This window comes from Syzygium oleosum, unplaced genomic scaffold, assembly GCF_021117445.2.
Source record: "Syzygium oleosum isolate NSW1041296 unplaced genomic scaffold, Sole_v2.1 Sole_v2.13, whole genome shotgun sequence".
Lineage (NCBI taxonomy): Eukaryota > Viridiplantae > Streptophyta > Magnoliopsida > Myrtales > Myrtaceae > Syzygium > Syzygium oleosum.
In genome coordinates this window covers 1608121-1616916 of record NW_026607497.1, presented here as the reverse complement: position 1 = coordinate 1616916, position 8796 = coordinate 1608121, and the positions used below count along the sequence as shown (strand labels likewise).

At 44.7% G+C, this 8796-nt stretch overlaps 1 protein-coding gene and 1 pseudogene across 1 annotated transcript; both read right to left on the bottom strand.

Moving 5' to 3' along the window:
* Nucleotides 1-600: 600 nt before the first annotated feature.
* LOC115681162 (epidermis-specific secreted glycoprotein EP1-like) lies at nt 601-2252 on the bottom strand (annotated as a pseudogene).
* Nucleotides 2253-5740: 3488 nt separating this feature from the next.
* On the bottom strand, nt 5741-7282 carry LOC115681150 (epidermis-specific secreted glycoprotein EP1-like). Its single transcript, XM_030604996.2, has one exon. The coding sequence runs from the start codon at nt 7272-7274 to the stop codon at nt 5904-5906; it is 1371 nt and encodes a 456-aa protein (XP_030460856.2). The 5' UTR covers nt 7275-7282; the 3' UTR covers nt 5741-5903.
* Between the last annotated feature and the right edge of the window lie 1514 nt (nt 7283-8796).

The following is an 8796-nucleotide window of genomic DNA, read 5'->3' as shown; positions in this document are numbered from 1 at the left end:
ATATTCTCGGCTTTGTTCGTTTCTTAATGAACCAAAAAACATGTGATATTCTTAATGAACCATTGTGTTTAGCATTTGTTTATTTCTGAATTTCCCTTCTTAAGCATTGGTCTCGGCTTTGTTTGTTTCTGTGTAAGTTGCGGAAGATTGAAAGCCATTAGAGCTGCAGATGAATTGATATGTAGCATAATTATCTGTTCTGTTTCTGCAAGGATTTCAAGCTTATGGGAGAGCTTTGACCTTTTTAGCTTTCTTGTTGAGCTTCAGTTCGAATGTGGGATTTTAATGGAGTGAGATGATTTTTACGTGATATGTTCCCTGTTTTGTTTTTTGTTGTTTTTAAAGTTCCAGGACTTGATTGCAATTTTTTGAAAGTTTCACGACTTAGTCGCACTTTCACGATAAGTTATAAGACTTCTGATGCACTTATCCTATTAAAAAGAAATTTACCAAGAAAGAGAGCTTTTGATATAGAAGATGTTAAAAGTAGATAAGTTGTTATAAGAGCTGTAAAGAAGAGACAACTTTTTATCTTCTAAATGGCAATTAGTTTAAGTTTGAACCAAAACCATGAAAGAAAAATGCAGAGACTTTAAAAGCTCATTGCTTGGGCACTTTGATGTAGCCCAGGTGCGTGGAATTAGCGACCTTTGGTCAGTGTCTTGAGCTCGTAAGCGATCCAACACCGAAAAGTCTCTTGGCTGTAGAAATAACCCCTGCACTTGCACTCCTTGCTGCACTTGCCTCCATCGGCCCTTCGCCCTCCGTGTACTTGCTCAGGAAATGGTCCACCCCGGCAACCTTGTAGTAGCCGAAGTCGCCGGGCCGACAGCTCGCGACCCTCGGCGGCTCTCGCTCCAGCCCAAGAGCCCGCAGGCCGACAGGCACGCCATGCACTCGGTGTCTGCGCAGAGCCCGAAGTTCCCTCACCGGGCCGGCCATTGGCACTCGATGTCCCAGTCTGCTTCCCGAGAGAAGAGAGAGAAGGTGACCTCCCACGCCCGATAGTCCAGCTTGTCGTAGCACGTGTAGGCCCGAAGGTTGCCGTCGATCACGAGCCTAAGTATTGTTAGCTGCAATTGTACTTGGGCCGGCCCAATATGACCACGCTGTTTGTGAGGCCCTTTTGGTTGGTAACCAAATGTTTCAAAGTGATGTCGTAGGCATAGCCCTCGTCGGTCTCCGGCGCGCAGTCGAGGGTCACTTGGGCCAAGGACTCGTTGCCGAGGTACATGTCTCGTGCGAATGTGTAGCAGAGGAGTGGCTTTGGGGAGTTCTTGCTAGCGTAATATAGGGCCAATTGTTTGGGTTCAATCACGAGGCCGTATGGCCCGTTAGAGTTGTCCTTCTCGGAAGCCCGGCTCACGAGCTTGTTCACCGCCCCAGCCCACAGGGACTGGCCCACGAGGAAGGTGTCCGTGGGCAAGTCGAAGCTTTGCCACACGAAATTGCCCTTGGAGTCATAGAGGACCATGTTGCCGTTGGGGAGCAATCGGAACCCAACGACGCCTTTATTTGTAGTGCGTGATTGCCACGCGACCCGGCCCTCAGCTTCAGTCAGGACAAGGTTGCTGTCGGCCCCAAGCGCGAAAGTCGCGTTCTCGCGGACCGGATTGCCCCGGTTGGCCTCCCAAACCTAGCGTAACTGCAACTCAGACCGCGTGGTAGCCATCCTCGGGGCCAATGTGAAGGCATCAGCGGTGCTGTTGTAGAAGCACAGCTGGAACAGGGAGTTAAAGATGCTGGTGGTCCGGTAATAGCCGCCGTACTCGACGAAGTAAGGCCCGAACTTGCCTTCGTTGGCGAACTTGAACTGAGCGGAGGGAGGGACAATAGCTTGAGCTAGGAATGAAAGGGAGAGCAAGAGAAGAGAGAGGATAAAGACAGCAGAAGTGTCATAACTTTCGTACGGTGCTCACTTAAGTGCCATAATTTTTTTTTCGCTTACTTAAGTGCCACATCGGAGTAAAATAGATCATTTGAGTGCCACTTCCGACAAATCGTCCTACGTGGCTTTTTAATTAATTTTCCATCCGACATGGATTTTTTAAATGTTTTTTATTATTTTTTTGAATTTTATTTATTTATTTTTTGATTTTGATTTTTAGTTTTTGTTTTTCTTTTCCTTTTTTAATTTCCTTTTTTTTTTCAAGGCCGGCGAGGGTCATCAGTGACCCTCGCCGGCTGCGAAGCCCTCGCCCAATGGGCAAGGGCCACCTTGCCCTCCGCCGCAAAGGCCTAGGCAAGGCCATCGCGACCTCATCGGCAGTGGGTGAGGGCCGCCTTGCCCTTCGTCGCGAAGGCTCGAGCAAGGCCATCGTGGCCTCGCTAGCAATGGGTGAGGCCATGAAGGCCGTGATGGCCGTCGCCAAATCTAGGCGGTCATGGGCAAGGTGGCCTCGTCAGACCAGCAAGGCCGCGAAGACTGTCGCCAAATTCAGGAGGCCGTGGGCAAGGTGGCCTCGCCAGATTTGGCTACAACGCCTTGCCGCAGCCGCCCAGATCTGGTGACAACCTCGCTCACTGTCGGCGAGGCCGCGATGGCCTTGCCCGCGGTCGCCCAGATCTGGTGACAGCCTCACTCACTGTAGGCAAGGCCGCGATGGCCTTGCCCGTGGCCACCCAAATCTGGTGACGACCTCGCTCACTGTCAGCAAGGCCGCGATGGCCTTGCCCGGACCTTCGCGGCGAAGTGCAAGGCAGCCCTAGCCGCATTAGAAACAAAAAGCTAAAAAAAAGGAAAAGAAAAGTTCAAAATTCAAAAAAAAGTAATTAAAAAATTCCAAAAATATTAAAAAATTATTCACGTCAGCGCTGGCTAAGCTACGTCGGACGATCGACGTCCACGTCGGATTTTCCGGCCAGGCAAATCGCCAATGTCACTTAAGTGATTTTTTTTTCAAATTTGTGGCGCTCAAGTGAGCGAAAAAAAAGTTATGGCACTTAAGTAAACACCATACGAAAATTATGGCACTCTTAGTGTTCTTATCCCGAGAAGAGAGTGTAGTAGTAGAGACATCGATGAAGACATGTTGAGTAATTGTTCTGAGCTTTGGCATGTGATGGGCACCGGTGGAGTTCTCTATTTATATGAGATCTTGAGGATAAAGGTGATGAGAGTGTTTGGCCTCTTTTTATTGACCAGCTTGTTGGTGTTCAGCTTTCGACATTGCGAACGTGATCGATCCATTAAATAAATTGATGAAAATTGAAGCCGCCTCATTGATCAAAACATTAATGCATGTTTGGCCCATATCGATTAAATGAGTGCGTAATTGTTTTAATAGTGTTGGAGACTACCGTGTCTTTCTCATGTAGCTTGTCTCAACTATGAAAATATTTCAGCACAAGCATTTATCGCAACTTTATTTAGAAAAAAAACAAAGGAGATAAAGCTAGAAAGGACTCCATTACAGAGCTCTTTGGAGTCTTTACGATAAAGAAAATTTGTAATTTTGGTTCTTGCAAACGGGACAAGTTGGAGTTTTCCTTTTTGGAGGGGACAAGTTGGAGTTGGGTGGTGGAAAATGGACATTTTAAAAAATTGTAAGGATGAGGTGGGGGCCCAGGAGTCAAAACTGAGACATCGGTCTTTCGTTTTTTTTTTTGTCGTTTACCTAATTTAGGATATGGATCATTGGATCGAGTCTTCGCATCGCCTTGAAGCATCTTCTCGGGGGTAGAGCCGAGCCAGTCAATCCTAATGGAATGGACCAAGAAGTCACGAGGGGATAGCAACACTCTTTTCCTTTTTCTTTCTTTGTTTATTTATTTGGTTACAAAAATAATTTCATATAAAGCACAAATTTGTCGGTCTAATATAAATAGGGAAAATGACACAAATGATTAATAAACTTTATTTCAACGTGCAATGTGATTCATGGACTTTTAATTTGTTCAATATGATCCATGAATTTTAGCCTAACGTGCAATGTCATCCCCGAATTTTTAAATTATTCAGTGTGATCCCTGAAATTTTGGTGCATGTTCAATTTAGTCCATGGACTATATGAAAACGTTTAATGTTATCCTTGAACTTGAATTAATTGAAAGATAACATTGAATATTTTCATATAGTTCAGGGATCAAAAGTTCAGAGATGACATTGAACAAATCAAAAGTTTAGGGATCACATTGTACATTGGGCCAAAGTTCAAAGACTCCATTGAACAAATTAAAAGTTCATGGACCACATTATACATTGGGCCAAAGTCCAAGGACTATGTATGTCATTATTGTTGGAGTTGGCGAATACTTCGGGGACCCTTGTTTCTCACACTGGGTACGCCCACGTGAGCTTAAGGAAACTGAAGTGTTATCCGACGACATGTGACCCCTGCGTGCGGAATGCGGGGGTTCGTGGGCAGCGCCCCCGACACGGGTGTCCCGTTGCCCGGTCAGCGGGCGGGGGTTCGGGGGCAGCGCCCTCCGACGGGGGTTCCGCTGACCCGTATGGTGCAAGATTAAGAGATTTCGTATAGGTTTAGATTTTGGGCCCGTTTGGGGTACATATATATTTTGCTCGTTTTTCTTATCATTGTAACGAGTTGAGTGACCGTAAACCGAAAATATAGTGAAATCTCTTTGCAGGACGTAGCCCTAATCGAGGGTGAATCTGGGTAAATTCGTGCATCGTATATTTTCTCTGATTTCTGCGTGATTGTTCTGTTTTGGTTCTCGATACATCCCTTCGATTATCCCATATAAATATTCTGATTCACCATGGTAGCAGAAGAAAAGTTTTAGCTCACGTGATGAAATTAACTTTTAGTTAATTGTCTTAATGGATTGAGATTATTATATTTGGTTTCCAGATGTGACGGAGTATAAACAATTTCGACTTGAATTTTGTTTAATCTTACTTGATAGTGCGAACTGTGAATTTTTCGCATCTAAGTCGAGTGTTCTCTACATGAAAATCATTGATTGAGACGGCGAAAATATTCTCAAAATGATCGAGTTCATTGTACAAGTCTACGGTCCAAGTAAAAATATTTTTGCCCTATGAAACAGTAGCATTGTCGGAGAAAACTTCCTCCTTCCAATCTTCTAATTATGGTTAAAAATATGGATATCATCAATGATTTATATTTAATAAAATTTGGATATGGTGGTATTTATAATTTATAAGCCACTGATAGGATGTATAATTTGGAGAAAATTTCTTCTACTCAGGGATGTAGAAAAATATATCCACATATCATATACATACCCGATCTTACATGAAGTTAAATTTTCTAGATCAAATAACTGAAGTCTCGTTTTATCTAAGTATCATTCTCAATCTGAAATAGTAATTATTTTAGTGCTCATCTTATCATAATATAAAGCATCACAAAGCAGGATCACTTGTTTCTATTTATATGAGACCTTTCGCCAATTTTATATCAACTAGTGGCCGCTCTTAGTCTAATCTTGAATGCATCGTTAATTAAATCAAGTCGCGATTGGTAAGTTTTAGGAGGGGCATGTGCTTGGCGTGGGCGCCATCTCGTAAGAGAGACCGTTCGCGTCTGCTTGACAATATGTTATCTTCTCTCAAAATACGTCTCATGTTCGCCTTGGGAGGGTAGCAACAATACTTTTAGTGCCTCCGGATGAAAAGATGGATATGTTGCAATCTTGATTTTGACCCTTCATTTCATGCAATGTAATGTTGTCACGATGATCTGGATTTGTCCCTCTAATCGAGGATCCTAGAATTAATTTGGGTGAAATAAAAGGGTTTTTGGGATACAACTTTGCCAATAATACCTTGTTATTATTATTATTAATTTATAATTCACTCGTCATGTTGCATGCTATTGAGAAACTAACAAGCGCAGAAGTAACAGCAAAGCTTCATCATTCTCTCATATTGGCGACACCATAATAATACAAGTTGCAAGCAAGATTTAAAGGACTTATTTCTTGGGAACTTTGATATAACCCAGGTGCGTGGTATTAGCGACCTTGGTCAGTGTCTTGAGCTCGTAAGCGATCCAGCACCGAGAAGTCTCTTGGTTGTAGAAATAACCCAAGCACTTGCACTCCTTGTTGCACTTGGCCCCGCAGTCCCCCTCCTTCACAGGTCCTTCACCCTTCGTGTACTTGCTCAGGAAATGGTCCACCCCGGCAAGCTTGTAGTAGCTGAAGTCGCCGGGCCGACAGCTCGTGACCTTTGCCGGCGCGCAGCTCTCGCTCCAGCCCAAAAGCCCACGGGCCGACGGGCACGCCACGCACTGGCTATCCGCGCACAGCCCGAAGTTCCCACACCGGCTAGGCAATTGGCACTCGGTGTCCCAGTCTCCATCCCGAGAGAAGAGAGAGAAGGTGACCTCCCATGCCCGGTAATCCACCTTGTCGTAGTAAGTGTAGGCCCGGAGGTTGCCGTCGATCCCGAGCCTGAGTATGGTCAGTGTGGCATTGTATTTGGGCCGAGCCAATATGAGCCCGCTGCCGACGCCGCTCGTTTTGTTGGCCGCCGCATATTTCAGAGTGATTTCGTAGGCATAGCCTTCGTCGGTCTCCGGCGCGCTTTCGAGGGTCACTTGGGCCAAGGACTCGTTGGCGAGGTACATGTATTCGGCGAATGTGTAGTAGAGGAGCGGCTTTGGAGAGTTCTTGCTAGTGTAATAGAGGGACAGTTGCCTGGGCTCGATCACCAGGCTGTACGGCCCATTGGAGTTGTCCGTCTCGGAGGCCCGGCTCACGAGCTTGCTCACCGCTCCGGCCTGCAGGGACTGGCCCACGAGGAGGGTGTCGCTGGGCGAGTCGAAACTTTGCCACACAAACTTGCCCTTGGAGTCATAGAGGACCATGTTGCCATTGGAAAGTAATTTGAACCCAACCACACCTTTATTCGCGGTGCGCGATTGCCACGCGACCCGGCCATCGGTATCGGCCAGGACAAGGTTGCCGTCGGCCCCAAGCGCGAAGGTCGCGTTCTCGCGGACCGGGTTGCCCCGGTTGGCCTCCCAGACCCAGCGGAAGAGCGACTCGGACCGCGTGGTGGCCATCCTCAGGGCCAACGTGAAGGCATCGGGGGTGGTGTTGTAGAAGCACAGCTGGAACGGGGAGCTAAAGATGCTGGTGGTCCGGTAATTGCCATCATACTCGACGACGTAAGGCCCGAACTCGCCCTCGTTGACGAACTTGAATTGAGCGGAGGGAGGGACGACAGCTCGAGCTAGGAATGAAAGGGAGAGCAAGAGAAGAGAGTGTAGTAGCAGAGGCATTGATGAAGACATGTTGAGCTGTTGCTCTTCGATCTTGGTATGTATGGTGATGGGCATCGGTGGAGTTTTCTATTTATAGGCGGGCTTCCGGATAAAGTGGCGAGTCTTTGGCCTCTTTTATTGACCAAACTTGCCGGAGATGAGCTTTAGACAATGTGATCTGTCAAACCATTGACCAAGTGATGACCACGAAGCCGCCTCATTAATTAAACATGGATAGATAAAAGCTTCCATCCATGGAAGGCAGAATCGTTCTTCGTTTACCTAATGCATCTTTGGCCTCTACAGATCAAATGAGTACGCGATTATTCAAACAATGTTGGAGAGTACTGTCTCTTTCACATGGTTTGTTTCAAGATGCTTCACCACAACATCTATCACACCTTTATTTCGGAAAAAAAAAGAAGAGAGCAGGGAGATAAATTAATGAGGAGCTCCATTAAAGAGCTCTGCCTTCACAACACTTTCTAAAGAATTAAATATTGAGATTTTGAAACTTTGGTTAACGCAAACGGGACCAAATGGGGTTGGGTGGTGACAAAATGGATATGTAAATTGGAGGGATACGGGTATTGAAAGTCCTAAAACTTATCATGAAAGTGCAATTGAGTTTTAAAATTTTTAAAATGTACAATCAAGTCATAAAACTTGTCGTGAAAATATAATCGAATTCTAAAACTTTTAAAAAGTGCAATTAAGTTTTAAAGCTTATTAAATTGGTCCAGTCAAGTCATTTTATCTTGATTGCACTTTTTAAAAGTTTTAGGACTCGATTAAACTTTTATGATAAATTTTAGGATTCGATTGTACTTTTTTGAAAATTTTAGGGTCTCATTGAACTTTCATAATAAAGTTTTAGGATTTTAAAAGTACTTTATTCTTAAATTGGAGGAAGAGGTGGGGCACAATCTCACATGAATCCAGAAATCAAAACGTAGACATCGGTTTCGTTTTTGTCGCTATTTAATGTAAAGGAGATGAGTGTCGAGTCTTCGCATCGCGTGGGAAGCATCCTCTGCTGGGTGGAGTCCCGGTCGATGTGCCAATGCAAGGGACAAGAAGCGACGAGTGGATAAGAACACTCTTTCCTATTTTTCTTTTTTCTTTTGCCCCCGCCCTTTATTTCTTTATGAAAAATTATATTCATATAAATCATAAATCCGTCGTTGCACTTCAAAGATTCGGCAAATAGGATTTTTGATTAGCTAATTGCCTTAACGGATGGCCTATCCATTTCCACAAGAGATGGCGAGCTTATTTTAATGTGTCGCATGTCTTGCATGCCCCACTTCCTTATGTATTTTTGTCTTTCTCAAAAGAATGGAATATCCTTTGATTGTTTTATATCTAGTGAATTTCGAGGTCCCGACAAGCCCTAAATGAAGTAGTTTAAGGTCATGCTTAGGACCGTGCTAATTGCCTTACTGGATCTGGATTGGAATTATAAATTGGTTTCCAAATGTGACCAAATATAAACAATTTCGCCTCGAATTTCCTTTGACCTTATATTATCGTGGGGACTACAAATTTTATCGTCTAAGTGAAGTGTTTTCATTATGAAAATTCGGAGATTGAGATT